This window comes from Aquarana catesbeiana, linkage group LG06 (genome assembly GCF_042186555.1).
Source record: "Aquarana catesbeiana isolate 2022-GZ linkage group LG06, ASM4218655v1, whole genome shotgun sequence".
NCBI classification, from domain to species: domain Eukaryota; kingdom Metazoa; phylum Chordata; class Amphibia; order Anura; family Ranidae; genus Aquarana; species Aquarana catesbeiana.
In genome coordinates, this window is record NC_133329.1 from 265,212,719 (window position 1) to 265,233,836 (window position 21,118).

Genomic DNA, 21,118 nt, shown 5'->3' on the forward strand with positions numbered 1-21,118 from the left:
AGCATGCAGTTGCCGTGCATTTGTCGGCAAAAATGGGGTTAAAACAGGTGGTGAGGATTGCATCGCTTTCCTCACCGCCTACTGTTGGCCTCGAGCTTCAGAGGCAAGGGCAATTTAGACACGTCTAAATTTCCCCTTAGGACCCTTTCACAAAAGCTGTCCGATCAGGTCCACCTGTCAGTATTTCAGGCAGACCTGATTGGACCCTCCAGTCTCCCCTATGGAGCGGCAGATGTCAGCGGTGACATGTCCGCTGACATCCGCCGCTATCCGATCCTGCCTGCAAAAAACAGTTGGGACTGTGTCCATCTCTGCTCTGCACAGTGGAGCGGAGACAGACCAGTCATCCACAAGGGAATAGCAGACCAATCCCCCACTGAACAAGTGGATTCCATCCCATGGAGGTTCCTGTGTGAAAGGGGCCTTGCTATGATTTTTATTTATTTTTACATTTTGTATTTTTTTTTTATGGTCTGTGGAGAGACATCAGGGGTCTAAACAAACCTCTAATGTGTCTTTTTTTTTTTTTTTTTTTTTTTTTTTTTTTTAGACAGAGAAAATGACTGAAGAGTTCAGTCCCTTTCTCTGCAGGCTCAGCTGCAATACTTATGAATGGATGGAAGCCTCTGAATAGCTGGTCTCATTTATTCATAAACGGTGGCATAGTAAATAATGTTTATTATGTCACCGACCATGACAGCTGAACATATGAGTGGTCGGTACCGAACGCTCACTATGTTCACCTAGGAAAGGAAGGGGGCTAGTAAACATATGTTTACCAGCCCCACCCCCCCTTCTCCATCCTGACACTGCACTCGCCAATCTCCCGGGCAGCAGCTGCGGGGAATGCCACTTGCAAAGCTGCATGGAGGGGCCGCCGGGGATCGGTGAGTGAGGGGGGGTGGCAGCCGGGGGGGAAATCATTTAGGGGGAAGAAAAGGTTAACAGTGCAAATGCCGGGGGGAGTGGCAGCAGAGGGAGCTGGTAATTGCAACGGATCCACGAAGATCCATGGTGGTGGTGGTGGTGGGGGGGGGGGGGCAGTGATGCTGGGGGGTGAAAACTAGTGCTGGGGGGACAGCTGTAATAGGCAGAGGACAGTGTGGGGGTGACAGAGCAGGCATTTTAGGCAGTACAGGAGGGGAGGAAGCAGCAGGTGACAGGTAGAAAGGTGGCAGTTAATCAGTTATTTTTTTGTTCAGCAGAGTCTGCTGAATATTTCTGATATAAGTTTATGGTCACTGAAGTGACTATGAGCTTATAACAGGAGGAATGTAGGTCTGTAAGGCGTATGGACCTGGCATTGAAAGGGTTCAAATTCCTACAGCTGCAAATACCTTTTATAAAGGCTTTTTATGTATTCCTATATATTGATTGCAAGCACCCCCTGAAGGGTTGGTCCTGGACCCCACCAGAGAGTGTGTTGGGTCTGTTCCTCTACGAACATAAATTCATTAAACCGGTGGTCTATACCCACTACACCTAACCCAAAGAAACCCACTGACCAGCAACTGAAATCCCAGTTTGCTCTGACAGTTTCTGCCCTCCGTCCTGTATTGGCTATGATCTTAATCTGTTAAACCATGGCAAACCACTAGATCCCTGAAAAAGTATCTCTTCACCATTGCCCAGCTTCCCACAGCCTACTGGGATGCTTTTGTCGTACATCCTAAATGAAGGCTTTGGGACAATCTACAGCACGTTTCCCCTGGGGACCATTTTCTCTGTTCTGGCAACCTCTAGGCTTGGAGGAGAGGTTCACACACCTAGGTGCTTCTTAAATCTTGCATTGCAGGTGGCGATCATTGTTATTCATTTTTGTTAATTAACTGACTTTTGTTTATTTAATGGCATTGCTGTTAACATTGTGCTTGCCAAGTATATCAGAATATGCAGAATGTATCTGAAAATCAAATAGGCAATCTGAGATGTACTAATCCTAGCACTATCAAATATAAGCTATATGTGTGCATGTGTATTATTGTGTGTGTGTGTGTTGTTGGTATTACATTCAAGATATATGTTATGCTTTTTGAGGTTTACTGTAGCTGAATCGGATAGGTGTGTGTAAGAAGGTTGTTCTTTCTTTTAGCAATGGATTAAAGATCACAATACCGGAGGAACAGCTTACCTTGGTTGCACTGTCACCTCAGGAAAAGGTAAGAAAATTCTGTAGTTAAATCAAATTATTTTAATAACCAACTCTGAGGGCTACGTTACCTTCCCAAGGTTCGAGATACCCGAAATCAGGAATTCACCTTATATATAACCTTATATATACTGCCGGGTTCTCCCCCTCCTTCCCCCGCCCTACCCCCTTCTTTTCCTTCTCCTATACCCCCCTCGACTGTTAGCTCATGAGTTATATATTATTACCTGTAACCAAAGTAATATTGATATCACATTGTGTTATTAAGAACTGTTTCAAGCACTTAACTCAACTGTTTACAATGTTTGGTATGTTGTGTGGGTATGTATACCACTAACCTCCCCCCCCCCCCTTTTTTTTTTCTTCCTTCTGTACCCCCCTTTGCTCTCTTTTTTTTTTTTTTTTTTTTTCCTTTTAAAAATCAATAAAAAATATATTCAACCTTAAAATTATTGTAATAATACATACATCACTTCAAACGTAATTCCAGGCAGCAACTGAAACCAATTGTGAATCGTATCTACAATTGCTGTTTAACAAACCCAGTAACTGTGCAAACATTAGTTTACCCTTGAGCAAAAAAGAGTTCTGGTTGGCTGCATGTCCAGTAAAAACGCCTTTTTCTTTTCAGCAAGTCCATAAAAGCATGTCCAAAAACACAAATAGAGGGGAACAGCATCACCCAACCAGTCTGAGAGGGCCAGAACCTGGCCTGTGTCTTAGTGGAGATGGTAGACTGACCTAGAGCGGTGTGCACACATATATTGGTTAACCCTTAATGTGTAATCCCCAGCAATCAGAATCCATGCTCACTGGAAAAGTGTATTTCCTGAATCCTGTGCTGTGTAATGTCCCCTGTCTCTGCACCACCAGCCACATTCAAAATCCCAAGGTCACTTTGATCCTGTCTTGTGGCTATGAGATATGTTCTTAGTGGTTGATTTTTTTTTTTTTTTTTTTTCTTTTGTACTCTAGTAGTCTTTATGTATGTGTGAGACAGCAAGAAGCCTCCTGTAGGAGTGGTTTGGGATAGTTCTTATGCATCACAAGCCGGGGATTAAAGATCAGCAGATTACCAACAAAAGGGACTAGGGCAATACTGCAGTGTCTAGGTGGAAAACTAGCTTTGATCAAATACATTGGGGCTGATTTACTAAAACTGAAGAGTGCAAAATCTGATGCAGCTGTGCATGGTTGCTAATCCGCTTCTAACTTTAGCTTGTTCAATTACGCTTGGACAAAAAAAAAAAAAAAAACTGAAAGCTGGTTGGTTTCTTTGCAGGGCTGCACCAGATATTGCACTCTCCAGTTTTAGTAAATTAACCTCATTGTGTTCTCTGTATGCATCTCAGTGATTTATTACAGTATATCCAAAATGTTTGTAGACATTTTTGCCTAGAATTTGTCTGTTTTTGGTAGTTTGCTTTTTCTTTTATTCAGGCAGCCAGATTTACAGCACCTTCCAGTTGGCCATAGTACATGCTTGAGCTAACAAATACATTTTATGTAATTAGTGGGTTTCATCAAGTCCTGGTGACCTTTTAGCAAGCAGTCCAATGCTGCCCCCCCTGCCCTTTCTTTCACCCCCCCCCCCCCCATAAATGCAGACTTTCAGACAGCTTGTTACATGCCTTGAGCTGCAGACAGGGAATGGCCATAGTTGGTGCAGTCCCCATATTAAATTCAGTGCATAAACCTAGTGGCTCTCTTTTGGAATTTAAACATTTTGAGATAGTCTTGTCCTGGGTCAGACAGGCTGTGTGCACAAAATGTATAGTATAGTCATCTGACATAAAACTGTTTTCACCTATTGATGCCAGTTGAATCCAAGGGGAGACACTTTACTGGATTTTAGTACAAAAATAAACCTTCACAGTCAAATGTATTACCAAATCAAATTATTGCTTTAAGAAAATGCTGCCCCTGCAGATTCAATTGTCTCTGACTACTGATGATCCAGTCATTAGAGAGTGCATTCTGATGTTTTGAGACATGTCCTATATGATGAAACTTTTGTGAAATCATAGAATCAGTAGGACCCGCAAAGTAGCATACTAGTTTCAGTACGTAGGAAGAGCATGTAACAGAGTTGTGTGAACACTGCTGAATGTGCAGCAACTCTGTCAAAGGGTCTTCTGCTGGTCCTCCTGATCCTATACTAGTTACATGCACAGCTCCATCTAGTGGCTAAAAAGGATTTCAATACTAATTGAGTAAGCCCGTGTCACGCCAGTGCGATTTGTCATGAGATTTGACAGTTTCATATTGCATGACAAGTCGCACCCTATTGTCTGCATTGGAAGTGGTTAAATCGGTGCGACTCAGTCGGAGTTATGCCGATTTTGAAAGTAGTTCCTGCACTACTTTTTGCAAGTTCAGGTGCGACTTGCATAGACATCGGTGCATGAAGTTGCTCAGATGTCATCCAAGTCACACCTGAAGTAGCATTAAAATGCTACATTGAAATCGTGCCACTTCAAGTGAAGTAGCACAATTTTATAGTCGCGATCGGTGTGACCGGGGTGTAAGTGTTGCAGATATTTTTGCATGGCCTGCCAGCACAGACAGTGCAGATGAAGAATACCTATACAGAAATGCTACATTTTAGTAATTGTTAAAAATTGTTAAAACATTTTTAAAAAATTTCAAACAGAGTGATTATTCTCTGAAATTATAGTGGGATTTTGTTAAGGGAATGGTTTAAATGTCAGTAGTTTCCTGGACTCATACTGAGTCCCTTATACTAGAAACTGCAAACTATTTATTATGTACTTGTCTAACTTCTCCTCAGACTAAGTGGCTTCGAGCAATTAGCCAGGCAGTGGATCAAGCCCTTAGAGGAGTATACGAGTCTTCACCTCCTTCAAGCGGAAGCGTCATATGGCAAGATCCCCCTCTATCACGTAGTGCCAAATACACCTTTTACAAGGATCCACGATTAAAAGATGCTACCTACAACGGACGTTGGCTAGCTGGAAAACCTCATGGCAGGTATGAAAGAAGAAAAGGTGCTTTGCAATAAATGTGAACCTGAAATTCCAACCAGTAGGATAGGGATCAACTTTTTTGTGTGTTTGTAAACAAAATTCAACATGCTATAGATTGTTGATAAATTATTTTTATTTACCTGTACTTGTTCTAGAGGGGTATTGAAGTGGCCAGATGGAAGGGTATACGATGGTGAATTTCGGAATGGTTTGGAGGATGGGTAAGAAACCTCTTTTTTTTAATCTACTTAATTCTCAACATATCATAGTATCAGTTTTCATCCTTTCCATTTTACAGATTTGGAAAGTATACCATTCCCAAGAAATCTTTAAGAAAGGAAGACTGCTATCTCGGCTACTGGAAAGATGGAAAAATGTGTGGTCAAGGAACTTTCTGGTATGCTAATTATTATTTTTTTTATCTACAGTATTTTGTCTCACTGAGAATGTCAGTGCAGTCAATTCCGTTTTTATTTCTGCTGTTATGTATTTCACTTCACCATAATTCATTTAGATATTGCCTACTCAGGTATGCTAATGGAGAAGTTTATGAAGGCTGCTTTCAGGATAACAACCGCCATGGTCATGGGCTTCTTCGGAGTGGCAAACTGACCTCTTCTTCACCCAGCATGTTTATTGGTCAGTGGGTGATGGACAAGAAGACAGGCTATGGTGTCTTTGATGACATCACAAGGTATGTACTGCAATTCGGCTTAGGGATAACCTCATAAACTATACCAACTATTCCATAAGCGAACAGTGTCCATAGGTTTGAGATGATATGGCCTTGTCAGGTGATAGCCTCACATCTACAGAAGCCAGCCAACTCTTGTCTACAGGAAAACCTACCTGAATGCTATTATTGACCTATAAGTGAGTCTGGCAGTGTCTTTCAGGCTACTGTCTCTTCGCCCTACCTATCTCCATAGTGAAAAACTTACTGCTCACTCAAGCAGCTGTATTTGTGCACTTGTTGTCCAGTCCTGTTCATTAAAACTGTATATTTGTGCATCCATGTCATAGAGCCTTAAAGTGAATGTTAATGCTAAACCTTCTCTCGGCCACATTCTAAACCTAATCCTTCTAATGCCCCATACACACCATCGGAAATTTCCTCAGCAAAAGTCTGATGTGAGCTTATGGTCGTAAATTCCGACCGTGTGTATGCTCCATCGGACTTTTGCTGGTGGAATTCCCGCCAGTAAAAGATTGAGAGCAGGTTCTGTATTTTTCAGTCGAAAAAAGTTCCGATCGGAAATTCCGATCGTCTGTAGCAATTCCGACGCACAAAATTCCTACGCATGCTCAGAAACAATTCGATGCATGCTCGGAAGCATTGAACTTCATTTTCTCGGCTCGTCGTAGTGTTGTACGTCACCGCGTTCTTGACAGTCGAAAGTTCAGAGAACTTTTGTGTGACCATTTTCTGACGGAAGATCCGCTTGTGTGTACGGGGCATTACCATGTAAAGAAAAAAATTGCTTTACTTACCTTAACTGAAGCCGATCCGGTCCCGTCTCCAGCGGCCGCTACTGTGTAGAGAGAGAGACGATCAACGGGTGGGAAATGACGTCACACATATACTTACTATGGGACTTATGTTGTCGGCTACCTTTCCTGCACATGCCTCCCCACTGAAGCTGCTGACATCTCAGCCTGTGTCCGGACCGGAACGTCTTCAGAACAGGTAAGTATAGTGATCTTTTCTTTACAGGGCAAAATAGATTAGGCTTAGCATGTGGAAGAGAGTAGGTTTATTATTAGATGGGTTTTGGCTGAACTTTTACTTTAACAAATCTTAAAAGATTTGATCATTAATGCCTGATTTTGTTGCTTTGCCGCCTGAAATAAAGAGTTTTATCCAGCTTTGTTTACTTAGTGCAACTTATAACATCCAAGTGAAAGCTATAACTCCAACATGTCAGAAAAAAATTAAAAATCAGAATTGCTGAGTTGGAAACAGGACCACCCCCCTCCTAAAAATTACTTGTAAACTTGATCAGGTGTAGCTAATCACCTTCTCAATGGCACACAAAGCCATTTGACTTGATCAGCTCTGGTCATTTTGATAAGCTCAGCATGAAAAGTGCTTTTCTGAAGCCTTTCAGTCCCTTGTAATGCAACTGAAGCAAACCATCAACTATGGGTGTTGAGGCACTGTCGCCAAGATCTCCGGGATAAAGTTGCGTACAGGCACAAGTCAGGAGATGGATACAAAAAAAATTTGAAGGCTTTATCAATGCCTAGAAGCACAGTGAAGTCTATTATTAAGAAGTGTAAGGTAACACAGACCCTCCCTGGACCAGGATGTCACTCCAAACCGAATGAAAGAGCCAGGAGGAGACTGGTCAGAGAGGTCAAACTGAATGAAAGAGCCAGGAAGAAACTGGTCTGGGAGGCTATAAAGAGACCTAAAGCCACTCTGAAGCAGGTGCAGGAATTTATGACAAAGTGTGGTCATTGTGTGCATGTTACAACAATATCACAAATTCTCCACAGATGTGGCTTGTAATGGGTAGGTTGCAAGAAAATAGCCACTCCTCTAATAAGGCCACATGCAGTCACGACTGAGCTTTGCCAAAACATACCTTGAAGATTCTGAGGCCACAAGACTAAAATTGATTTATTTGGCCTCAACACCAATACAGCTCTCCGTCCAAATAACACGATTCCTACAGTAAAGCATGGAGGAGTTAATATCCTGTTATGGGGGTGTTTTCTATGCAGCAGGGACTGGAACACTTGTCAGGATAGAAGGAGAAATGGATAGGGCAAAATACTGTCAAGTTTTGAGGAAAATCTGCCCTCTGCCAGAAAGTTGTCAAGGTTTACCTTCCAACATGACAATGACCCAAAGCACACAGTGGTTGAAGGAGAAAAAAGTGAATGTCCTTGCATGGCCTAGTCAGAGCTCAGACTTGAACCCCATTTGAAAATCTGTGAAATGACGGTCACCATCAAATTTAACTGAACTTGTGCAGTTCTGCAAAGAATAGTGGATAAATATTATAAAGTTAGTAGAGACATATCCCAACAGACTAAAGGCTGTAATTAAAGGAAAAGGTGGTTCAACCAAATACTGACACAAGGAGGGTAATCCTTTTTTTAATTTTATTTGTTTCTGACGTGTGTGTGTGTGTGTTAGATCGTTCACTTGGCTGTTATAAGTAAATACAGCTGGATAAAACAAAAACGGACTTCTTTTCAGGCTGCAAAGCAACAAAATGTGATTATTTGAAAGGGGGTGGGGTAGGGGGGTGGGGTGATTCTTCCTTTAGTACTACAAAGTAAGAGCGGAAAGAACAAAGTTAAAAAATGTTTAACAAAGTGAAACATTGTAGCAGCAAACAGCATAACGCATCCGATCAGGTCTGCCTGTCAGTTTTTCAGGTGGACCTGATTGGACCCTCCATTCAGCCATATGGACCGGCGTGTGTAAACGGACTTGTGTCCATTTACACCCGCATACCTCCAATCTCATCAGGGCCTTTAACTAAAAAAAAAAAAAACAGAAGGGGATCTGTCCCCTTCTGTTTAGGCGGATCGAGATAGTGAAGTCTGTTTACACCCGGCCTTCCATAGAGTAGGGCAGAGCAGGCTGGTCCATGTCCATTCTGCAAAAAAGGAGAAGACACAGACCTGTCATCTGCCCACTCTGCTCTGGTCAGCAGGGGAGCAGCGGACCGATTCCCTGCTGATCTAAACAGAGCTTGACCCATGTGAAAGGGAGCTAAGGCTAGGTTCACACTAGAACATGGTGCAAGAAACATACGATCCGTGCATGTTTCTGCATTCAAAACGCACTGCAGTTACGATCTTCAGCAGGTGTCAATGTTGTGATAATAACACCCCAAATGCAGGTTGCAAATGCAGAGCGTTTGCCTGCACCAGATCGCATGGTACAAAAGTACCATGTGATTCAATATCATTGCAGTGCATGCACTACTTTTCGTGCGATGCAGTATAACATGAGTCCTTTCAAAATGAATGGGTTCAAATCGCACCACACTGCATGACATGTAAATTGCACAGGAATGCGCTGTGTATTCCTGTGCAATTCATAGTGTAAACAAAGTGTGAGCTTAGAGCCAGTTCACACCAGGCATTGCACAGGAACAGTGCAGTGTGTTTTCCGAAAATCCATCTACTTTCCAAAAAAAGTACCGCAACTGGGTCACATGGTACTTCTTGTAGGTTCAACTGCACATATGCAAGGATTCCATTCATGAGATTTTCTGTACAATTTGCAGAGTGTATGGTATGGAGCAGATCTGCGTCCAATTCACTATTGAATTGGCCTATTGTCCAAACCGTTGTGAGGGCTTTGTGTGTGTGTGTGTGTGTCAATTCACTTTTGTGTTATGCTCTGTTTGCTGCTACAGTGTTTCACTTTGTTTAAATTAAAATATAAAAAAATTCTTTCTACTCTTACTTTGTAGAATTTAATATATTTTTTATTTATAGCTTGCAGAATATAGTTTTTACTCTGTCCTATCTCTGTTTTTTACGATGCTCTGTTTCGAATACTTTCTAATTAGGAGTTAATAGATGAGCATACGTGACTCATTTTATTTATAATGTTTGCAAATAACTATACTTATATGATGCTGCATCTTTTTTTATAGTTGAAAATTTTATAATTTCCCTCCCCCCTCCTCATTCTTTGGTCCTTTCCTCATCCATTCCCCTCCTATGCTCTTCCATTCCCCTCCCCTTCTCCCCCCTGCTCTTCCATTCCCCTGCCCTTCTCTCCCCTGCTCTTCCATTCCCTTGCTCTCTTCCATTCCCCTCCCCTGCTCTCCTATTCCCCTCCCCATTTTTTCCCCCTCCTTTCCCTGTTCATTAGTACAGTTTGTTCCTTTTTATGTGTGTTAGTACACTGCTTTGGAGAGCCAATATAGACTGTTCAGACAAAAATTTCCAAAGGGACATGATAAAGATTTTTTCTCATTAGTTATCATAATGTCCGTGTGTGTGTGATCATAAATGAAGTACGACCATAGAATAGACATAGACTGTAGCTACATTCATATGAAGTTGTCCAGTCATTCAAGAATTTTCATACCATTATAGGCATTTTCGTTTTCAACATGGGACGAGTACACGGAAAAATAAGAATGATCCTTCATCTGATTTTCTAATTGTGTGTACTAGGCTTAAAGTGGTTCTAAAGGCTAAAGGTTTTTGACTCTCATGCACTCTATGCATGAAGGTAAAAAAGCCTCCAGTGTGCAGCCCTCCCCCTCAGCTCCCTTCTACTCACCTGAGCCCGATTCTGTGATGTGCACCAGAGCAGAAGCTCTCATGGGTCTCTTCCTCCTCATTGGCTGAAACACAGCAGAAGAAGCCATTGGCTCAATCACAGCCAGTGAGGAGGGAGCGGGGGGCGGGGCAGAGCCACTCTCTGTGTATATCACACAGGTGTCTCGGGAGCAAGCATGCATGAGTGCCCCCCAGAGCAAGCAGCTTGCTATGGGGACACTCAGCAGGGAGAAGGGGCCAGGATTGCCAGCAGGGGACCCGAAAACAGGAGGATCCGGGCTGCTTTGTGCAAAACCACTGCACAGAGCAGGTAAGTATAACATGTTTGTTATTTTTTTTTTTTAAAAGTGAACCTTTACAAACACTTTAACTCTGAAGTCTATGAAAAGTTTTGTCAAAAGAGATAGCTGAATGATGAATTTTGGATTTACCATTCAGGGTTCTTTACACTGAATTGTATGTATTATTGTTGCATAAATCCAAATATTCATGTCTTTTTTTTTTCTAGAGGAGAAAAATACATGGGAATGTGGCAAGATGACTTCCGGCAAGGCAATGGACTTGTGGTGACACAGTTTGGATTATACTATGAAGGAGCATTTAGTACAAACAAAATGATGGTGAGTTACCTGTGTAGCCTGTTATTTTTCATCCGTGTTTAACATTTGTAAAGTTATTGGGGCACAGTAACCAGCCTAAGGCCTCGTACACATGATCGGCTTTTCGGCAGGGATTGGTGTGATGACAGACTGTTTGCCTAAAATCCAACTGCTAGTACACTCCTTGAGACAATTGTTGTCCAACTTTCGGCCAACAAATGTTGGTTAGCAGGCTAGTAAATTTTCACCGGACAACGTTCTGTTTTCAGATTTATGGATCATGTGTACACAAGTCCGTCAAACAAAAGTCCAAAGTACAAACACGCATGCTCGGAATCGATGCTCACCAAACACGACATTAGCAGAAGGTGCCCAAAGGGTGGGGCACAAGAGCTGAAATTCCACATAGTACATCACTACACTTGTTTTTGTTGGCCAACAATTGTGTGCCATTAGTATGCACGACAAGTTCCTGGCACACGCCCTTCGGACAAAAGTCTGACCCTCTGTTGGCCCACAATCCGATCACGTGTACGAGGCTTAAGTCAGTCATAGTTCCTTTTTCAACAATGTTTATGTATTTAACTCAATAATATAGCGATAATATGTTCCATTGCGCTCTACAAAGAACACAGACCTCTTAACATCAGTCCTTCGCTAATTCATTCTTTATTATATTTGTGGATTGTTGGGAAAACCCATGCAAACACAGAAAAACCATGATGGCAAGAGTGCTAGCTGTAGTGCTGTCATTATCACTATGTATGTGTATCAATTGTACTTGTGGTAGCAGAAAGCTTGCAGGAAGGTGAGTATTGGTAGCAAACAGGATGCGTTTTTAAAAAAGGGAATCTATTACCATTTCCTTTAATATCTATCCGTTTTACCTTTTTATGATATTTTTACATCTCTGAGAGCTGGTTCACACCACAATTTCTGCATTCCAGGTGCGTTTCTGCATGCACGTTTTTGATGCATTCAGTGCATTTTTTATGTGTTGGAGTGCATTTTTGCCTTTTATTCTTCATCTCAATTAAGGACATTTTGGTGCATTTTTTATGTGTTTTGCCATTACGGTTTCGTTCCATACCAGAAAGCAAGCAACATGTTTGTTGACTGCACTGGAATGCACTGCACTGGTTTGAACTAGGGCCATTGCAATCCATGTTAAATGCTGTCCAATGTGTTTATGATGCAGAATAAAAACTGCACTGGACTGCATTTGTTGTGAACCATCCCTAATGGATTGTGTTGATGAGCAAATATAGTAAGTTTTCAGGCATATTTACCTAGCATTTGATATCCATTGAATTTCAGCTGATTTGTGTGGAAGTAAAAGCAGTTCTTCATGTGCACGAGCCCTTTTTTAAACAACTTTGTGCTAGTGTGGACCTTTGATTTGGTGAAGGGAGAATTTCATACTATGTACAGTGGGGACCGAAAGTATTCAGACCCCCTTAAATTTTTCACTTTGTTATATTGCAGCCATTTGCTAAAATCTTTTAAGTTCATTTGTTTCCTCATTAATGTACACACAGCACCCCATATTGACAAAGAAACACAGAATTGTTGACATTTTTGCAGATTTATTAAAAAAGAAAAAACTGAAATATCACATGGTCCTAAGTATTCAGACCCTTTGCTGAGACACTCATATATTTAACTGTCCATTTCTTCTGATCATCCTTGAGATGGTTCTACACCTTCATTTGAGTCCAGCTGTGTTTGATTATACTGATTGGACTTGATTAGGAAAGCCACACACCTGTCTATATAAGACCTTACAGCTCACAGTGCATGTCAGAGCAAATGAGAATCATGAGGTCAAAGGAACTGCCTGAAGAGCTCAGAAACAGAATTGTGGCAAGGCACAGATCTCTCCAAGGTTAGAAAAAAAATTTTGCTGCACTTAAGGTTCCTAAGAGCACAGTGGCCTCCATAATCCTTAAATGGAAGACGTTTGGGACGACCAGAACCCTTCCTAGAGCTGGCCGTCCGGCCAAACTGAGCTATTGGGGGAGAAGAGCCTTGGTGAGAGAGGTAAAGAAGAACCCAAAGATCACTGTGGCTGAGCACCAGAGATGCAGTCAGGAGATGGGAGAAAGTTGTAGAAAGTCAACCATCACTGCAGCCTTCCACCAGTCGGGGCTTTATGGCAGAGTGGCCCGACGGAAGCCTCTCCTCAGTGCAAGACACATGAAAGCCCGCATGGAGTTTGCTAAAAAAACACCTGAAGGACTCACAAGATGGTGAGAAATAAGATTCTCTGGTCTGATGAGACCAATACAGAACTTTTTGGCCTTAATTCTAAGCAAAATGTGTGGAGAAAACCAGGCACTGCTCATCACCTGTCCAATACAGTCCCAACAGTGAAGCATGGTGGTGGCAGCATCATGCTGTGGGGGTGTTTTTCAGCTGCAGGGACGGGACGACTGGTTGCAATCGAGGGAAAGATGAATGCGGCCAGGTACAGGGATATCCTGGATGAAAACCTTCTCCAGAGTGCTCAGGACCTCAGACTGGGCCTAAGGTTTACCTTCAACAAGACAATGACCCTAATCACACAGCTAAAATAACAAAGGAGTGGCTTCACAACAACTCCATGACTGTTTTTGAATGGCCCAGCCAGAGCCCTGACAAACCCAATTGAGCATCTCTGGAGAGACCTATAAATGGCTGTCCACCAACGTTTACCATCCAACCTGACAGAACTTGAGAGAATCTGTAAGGAGGAATGGCAGAGGATCCCCAAATCCAGGTGTGAAAAACTTGTTGCATCTTTCCCAAAAAGACTCATGGCTGTATAAGATCAAAAGGGTGCTTCTAGTAAATACTGAGCAAAGGGTCTGAATACTTAGGACCATGTGATATTTCAGTTTTTCTTTTTTAATAAATCTGCAAAAATGTCAACAATTCTGTGTTTCTTTGTCAGTATGGGGTGCTGTGTGTACATTAATGAGGAAACAAATGAACTTAAATGATTTTAGCAAATGGCTGCAATATAACAAAGAGTGAAAAATGTAAGGGGGTCTGAATACTTTCCATCCCCACTGTATCTCTGATGGGGGACAAAAGTCATAGTCTCCCCAAAAAAGAAAAAAGTTTTGGCTGGTGTTGCGAATGAGATTCTTTTTTTTATTATTAAGAGATACCTTGATGGAATCCGTAAGTTTGTTTGTCTTTGTTGTAGGGATGTGGAGTTCTGCTATCTGAAGATGACACTGTTTATGAAGGGGAATTCTCAGATGACTGGACATTGAATGGAAAGGTCAGACCTGTTTTGCTATTGTGCACCAAATATTATTTGAAAAACTTTTGTGAACACTTGATATATGTTTATTTTAGGGAGTGCTCCAAATGTCCAATGGCGACTGTATCGAGGGTGTCTTTAGCGGAGAGTGGGGATCTGGAATCAAAGTCAGTGGCACATACTTAAAGCCAAGCATATATGAAGGGGAAAAGGAAGAAACCAAGACCCTGTAAGTCTCACCGAGGTTTTCTCCATGCTTTAAAATAAAAACACTCATAATTCAGGTCAATTTGTTATAGCCAGAAGATAATGCAATACAGTGTGTTATTTGCTCATTTTTACAATTGAAAATTGTAGCTTAATAGTAAAAGAACTAGGGGTATACTGCTTACCACAGAAAAAATGGACACTAGGTACATAGAAAACTCAAGGCCAGCCCCCTTGAGGCTATAACCTCTCCCACACCAGCTCGGTTTCATCTAGTGTAGGGAAAATAAAAGATTTTTGTCACAATCAACAGCTACTGGTAGATTTAGGCCAGATATTGGAAAACCTGGAAGTCTAGCTGGTTAGCTAAGGAGTACAAGTTTACCCAGTTCATTAAGGGATATGCTTTCATCGCATGTTACATGTTACAACCGTTTCCAGGTAAACATAAAAAAAACTGCATAATGTGTATATATAGGAAAAAGAATAAGCTGCGCAAATACATTAAATTAAATGTGTAGTGATAGGATATAGTGTATAGCAACACTAGTCATGGGGATGCCCATGACTAAGTCATTTTATGGCGAAACGTACGTCAGGAGGCAGAAGTGCTGACGTAATCGCAATGTAGCGTATGTGTGGACGGGTGTCTGCAAGCCAGCCGGCATTTTTACGAGCTTTTTATCTTGTATGCAAATGTAAGTGTAATTTTTTTATCTTTAATAAACCGATGATTTACGGATTCACACTATGGTGAGTTTCTTTTCATCTTCCCGGGACCCAGATTGTTGCCTCTTGGTCTATTTGCCGAGTTGGGATCTCCTGGCTTGTCTTCAGCGTACTCCTAGTGATTTTCTGCTGCTGCTGGTTTGATGTCCGGATGCCGATCCAGATTACAGGCTTGATATTGCTTGCCTTCTGGTAAGCGCGCATTGTGTGTGGTGGAGGTTCACAATTATCTGTGTTTTTTTTATCTGCACAGAAGAATTCATTTACTTTTATTCACCTCACTGGACTGTTTCCGAATATTTATCCATCCTTCTTTGAGGATTTATTATCTAATATTCATTTGGTGTTTAATATTTGTTAAGTTGCTATACACTATATCCTATCACTACACATTTAATTTAATGTATTTGCGAAGCTTATACTTTTTCCTATAATCACTGTGTTTGTACATATCTTATAAATTTGAGCTGCAGCTATTTATTTTTATTTTTTTAGTTTAGCACGGTATTCATTTCCTTTTTAAATATGTGTATATAGCTTAAAGTTATAAATCATATAGTGCACTTAAAATTCATAATAAGTGAAATTAAGTCCAATAAAGTAAATCCAGTTTCACCTGTTCCTCAGTGAATTCCAGTCAAGAGGTGTTGCCAACATTCACCATCACCCAAAGTGCAGTAGGAGTATCTGCTTACCAAATACCCATGACCCTCTTATTACAAGAGAAGTCCTATAAAGCACGTATGGTCACTCAAAATCGCCAATACACTTCCCAGACCGCTCTCTCAGCTCCTTGGGTATCGCCAATGGGCAAACATACCAGGGCTCTAGAAGAGGATATTCACGTGGAAAGAACAAAAACATGCCTCTCTAAGTTCAAAAAAATCTCCAGTGTATTTATTTGAATATAAAAGTGCACTTACAAACATGTAAAACGAATGTGCATAAACAGTAAAATCACCTAGGCAGCACGGATCCGTAGTTCCAGGAGCACGATGGCATCGACAAGGTTGTTTTGAGGCTAAGGATTTCCTTTTTGTGCATAGTGGTCTTTGTTTATTTTTTTTACCATAATGAGAATGTTATCTTACTTGTGTATGGCCCGGATTTGCCCAAACTAGATCTTTCTCTATTACCTGGATGTGGCTAGGGCCGACAGGGTTTACATTGCCACTGTTCTTTTACACAGACTGATTCCCTTTTTTTTTCTTTTTTAATTCCGGATGGCCTTAAAAGAGGGTTATGTATTCCAGAGCTACTATTTCGAAGTAGAATAGGCAGGTGATTCTACAGGGCTATAAGCTGCAAGATAAAGTGCCTCCTTTTCCTTTAAAGCCCACTCTACTCGGCTAGTGAGTGCATTTTGAGTTTTTTGTAATGAATTCTGTGACCCGGTCTTCTGTACATACATTCTTTAAGTTTTTTGCAAGGTCAATGTACATTATATGTCTTTGCAGATGCTAGTTTAGGTTGAAAGTTTATGAAAGGGGCTATTTATTGCCTTTGGTTTCCCCTTCATTTATTTTTTTCTTGTTGGGCTGATGTGACTGTGTTGTTTGGGTGTTTTTGTCCCTTTTGGACTGCTTTTAGACTTTCTTTCAAGCTGTGTCCCTCAGTGTACAATAGAGAAAATATCATTTTTTTTTTCTCACTTTAAAATCCTTTTCTTAAAGCCCCTTGGGGGACATATCTTTCACCACCCCCCATATGCTTGCTACTGCTGAGCAGGTGTAGGAGAGGTTATAGCTTCAAGGGGCTGTCTTTCAGTTTTCTATGTGCCCAGTGTCCATTTCCCCTATATGCAGCACTATAACCCTAGGTCTCATACTATCAAGCAGTGTAGAACAATATATTTTGCCATTCAATAAAGGTTATTTGTCTGGATGAGCTGAATTGAATATATGGTATTTTATTTTTTTTCTTTATATGTAATAAAAGTCAACAAAAAAATAGGAAAATATGGCATACGCATGATTACTGCTTGAAACCAGAAAAAAGTGGAGTTCACTTGCATGCTTTGTTAAACCACCCACCCCTGCATCTTCCCATTCAGTTTGAATGTACTGTATGTTATGAACTATCCAATCCTTCATCTTCCCTCAATGGAAGAGAGGTGATTACACACTGTACACAACTGCCAGCTCTTTGCCTTTTTCCTAACTTCATGGGGGTAATTGCACTCAGCGATGAACCACCCACTCATGCCTCTGCCCCCATGGAAATGTATTCTCCCTGATGGCCAATGGGGTTCTTTCAGTAGGTACAGGCTCCATGGGATGAAGGAAAGTTATACATTGTGATAAAGCAGCCATTCTCTATGAACCAGCCAGTCCTACCCTTTCACCTGTCCACTGGTCAACAGCTTGCTGGCACGGCAGGGCCTAATACTTTCTAGACAGCTCACCTGTGTCTGATCTGCAAAACACAGCATTTGATTTATTGAACGTAATGCTCCATCAAAGCCAATGTTCTTGTTCTTGTTACTTTTATTTTTGTGTGTGTTTAATGTATTTAAAAATACACTTAATATATGGTGGCCTAATTGTTTATTCTTTCTTCTAAATATAACAATTTTAACTTAAGTGTTTAGAGGTGCCAATTAGTTTTCAGACGAAATGATAAAGTAATATTACTCTTGACACCAAATAGAGTTCACTAATCGAAATCCTCACTGGCTTACAATGCAGTAAAAATGATAATAACTATGTGGTTTTTAACCATATTCCTCTTACAGAAAACTGGGACGGCTTTCAGTCCCAGCTGACGAGAAATGGAAGGCTGTTTTTGAGGAGTGCTGGCAGCAGCTTGGTTGTGAGATTCCTGGAAAAGGAGATCCACAGAAGGCCTGGGACAACATTGCTGTGGTTATTACTGCTAAGAAGCGACAGCAAAAGGGAAGGTCTGTTCATGCTCCAAAATCATGGTTTACCCAATGTGTACTTATTGTATAGCGCTCTGTTAGACCATTTTGTTTTATTGTCTGGCTTTTTTATATATATACATACACTCACATAAAAAATGTTTGCCTTATAATACACACAGGGGCACAGCCTACCAACAGGAGGTTTGTATGCTTAAGAAAAACATATTGCTTTATTATATAAAATCACATGATTGCAGGTTACCTGGTGTTATAACAACTCCTAATCCCAAATCTGTATTCCTTTTTTCCTGCAGAGGAGTGCAGTGAATACAGGAAAGACAATAGGATTTGACGGTTTTTATTTATCCAGGTCATGGTATATCTAGTAGTAGTTGGTCACGTTCAACTCAACTTGTTCTGTAATATTGAAGCCATTTCACCACTTGGCCAATTAGCCTCTTCAGTGTCAGGAACACATACCAACATTTATAATCGTGCAGGTCTCAGTCATCTTAATTCAATCACAATGGATTATGCAGTGGTGGATTATGTAAATAGAAAAGGGTGGTTTCACAAACTTTCTTACCTGCGCTCATGTTCTTGGACAGCCAGCACATTGCTGGCTGTTTTGTGTTGCTTTCTTTGTGACGTTACATCACATCATGGTGATTGGATTGAAGCAATAGCGGTTAACTTGAAAACTATAGATGGCCTCAAGTGTAGGCCACCGACAAGAGAGCCACACAAAAGCAGCGTATTATTGTTCTGAGGTGCATTGCGTCAAATTAGTTGGCTTAATAAAATGAATGGACTGTAATGCATCTTGATGTCTGAAAAGTTACTGCTGCATTTCTTACAACATATTGCATTGCACACTGTGGAGAAAGTTGGAATCCTCATTGGTTTCAATGGAACTCTTCAGCATTGGTGAAATGGCAGTACTATTAATCTCCCCCAAAATCGGCGGTCAGTGATATTACTGTTAACCCAGCTCCCCTCCCCTTTATCCCGTTCCTGGTGCTCAGTAGCAGTGCTATTTAACCACAGCCCCCATTGGTGGTCAGTGCAGTGCTTTTAAACCCCTCTCCCCCCTGTATTTGTGATCAGTGGCAGTGTTTTTTACCCACCTCAACCCCCCGTAATGAATTTTATTGAACATTAATGCTGTTGGAATGGCATTTGGTATTGGGAGGACCCACTGAAAGAAGCAGCACCAACACTTGGCAGCCACAAAAAAACATTGCATCAAGCAGTTGGGGTTCTGCACCACATAATGCTGCTTGCCTTTCCCCAACGTGAGTACTAAGAAATGTGGTTCAATGTGTGATTTTAGAACCACCATTCGGAATAGCTTGTCATTCATCATATCAACCTACCGAACACCCCCCCCCCGTAGTATGGCTGTGTGATTGAAGCCTTATACAGATTGATGAGGTGTGAGAGTGGACTGACATTGTGCACAAGTTGTCCCCAATGATCTGACCAATAAATGTAATCTTTGTATTCACAGCCCAGAACCACTGACCCGATCCCACACACAGACACTTGAGAGTTTGGAGCGAATTCCTCAGCACAATGGTTCCTTTACTATGGAGAAATACGAGAAGATCAAGACATATTTAATAAATGTAAATAATTTTTAAGTTGCTTTAGTATTGCCAGTGGGTGAGACACAATTTTTATATTAGTAGATAGTTGCATAAGTAATTATTAGTCTATTACTGGTATTTGACAAAATTATAATTAAAAGCCGAAAAAAAAACTTGTATAAATTCCCCAGGAAGATCACCCATTCAGCAGTTAACATACAGCAGCTCATCATACAATAATTCTGTGCCCAACCCTTTAGGTGTCCTGAAAATCAGTTTGGGTCCAGAGATCAAACCTAGAATTTGCAAGGTCTGAGCTGCTAGTGTAAATTCATAAATTATTATGGTACATCTTTTGACTTTGCTGACTTCTGATACGAATAGTATATTTTAAACCGAACACATACATCATGTATGTGCAGCTGACTATGAAAACCTGTTTGCTTTTCTTAGGCTTGTGAAACACCAATGCATCAACTGGGACGGCTTGTGGAGACCCTTGTAGCTGTATATAGAATGACTTATGTGGGTGTAGGAGCCAACAGAAGACTCCTAAAAGAAGCCGTGAGAGAAATTAAATCCTATCTGGAGCGTATTTTTCAATTGGTGAGGTGAGGCATTCTGAATTGTTGCATATTGCCCAGATAAGTGTATCTTCTTTTTATCAGCTTCTTTCTTTGTACCATTTTCAAGTTAAAGTGGAAGTACAGCCAAAGCTCGTTTGGCTGTGCTTTTCCTCCTGTAAATCACAGGAGTGCAGTTTGTTCTGTACTCTTGTGACCCACTGTTGGCCGACGTCAGAGCCGGCCCAGACTGGAGAAAGTTTGTGACCATATGGTCGGGAGCCACCCAGAATCCTGGATAGAAGCCCGGCTCAACATCTCAATGAGCTGCTGAGAGCCTGAACCAGCCGCTTCTGCTCCCTCCACAGCCCAGTGTGAGACAGGGGGCCGAGAGGGTTTGGGTACTGCAGACATTGGTGACTGACAGTCACCAGCTCTCTGCTCAGCGGAGTTTGATCGCTCGGTCCTCGGTCTTAGAGCTGGCAGGGGACAGATGCAGCATTTGACTGATGCTGCATCCACCTAGGTAAGTATGATTTAAAAAAAAAGTAGAGAACATCTCTTTTAATTCAGTGAGCGCAAAAACCTGTAGCAAGCAACCAGATGTCTTTTTGTTAAACTTATGGAATTAGAAGCTTTGATTATTTGCTCTGTTGCTTAACTTTGTCTTTTGCCTTGCATAATAACCTTATGCTTTGCTGTACATCTTAAACAAAGCAGTTTTCTATTATTTTCATCCCAATTAATGAACAATAAATATGTTTCAGTAGACGTAATTACTTGTGAAGGCTGTAAAAAATGGGAGCAAGGGGGCAACTTTTGGAACTGCATTAACATGTTAAAGGTTATATTGGATTTTAGTGATTGGGTTTAGATCTACTTTAAAGCTGAGCACAATAGTGATGCCCATGGCTGGAAAC

The 21,118-nt window shown here is 41.3% G+C and overlaps 1 protein-coding gene across 1 annotated transcript in view; it reads left to right on the top strand.

Annotated features, from left to right (window-relative positions):
• Positions 1–21,118, top strand: part of ALS2 (alsin Rho guanine nucleotide exchange factor ALS2) — a 119,130-nt gene that overhangs the window by 77,573 nt on the left and 20,439 nt on the right. The window contains exons 17-27 of the mRNA XM_073633301.1: positions 2,093–2,159; positions 4,941–5,140; positions 5,292–5,357; positions 5,435–5,533; positions 5,666–5,830; positions 10,907–11,018; positions 14,188–14,265; positions 14,343–14,476; positions 17,918–18,082; positions 19,557–19,674; positions 20,089–20,246. Coding sequence (XP_073489402.1) covers positions 2,093–2,159; positions 4,941–5,140; positions 5,292–5,357; positions 5,435–5,533; positions 5,666–5,830; positions 10,907–11,018; positions 14,188–14,265; positions 14,343–14,476; positions 17,918–18,082; positions 19,557–19,674; positions 20,089–20,246 — 1,362 coding nt within the window. The remainder of the gene's footprint in view (positions 1–2,092; positions 2,160–4,940; positions 5,141–5,291; positions 5,358–5,434; positions 5,534–5,665; positions 5,831–10,906; positions 11,019–14,187; positions 14,266–14,342; positions 14,477–17,917; positions 18,083–19,556; positions 19,675–20,088; positions 20,247–21,118) is intronic.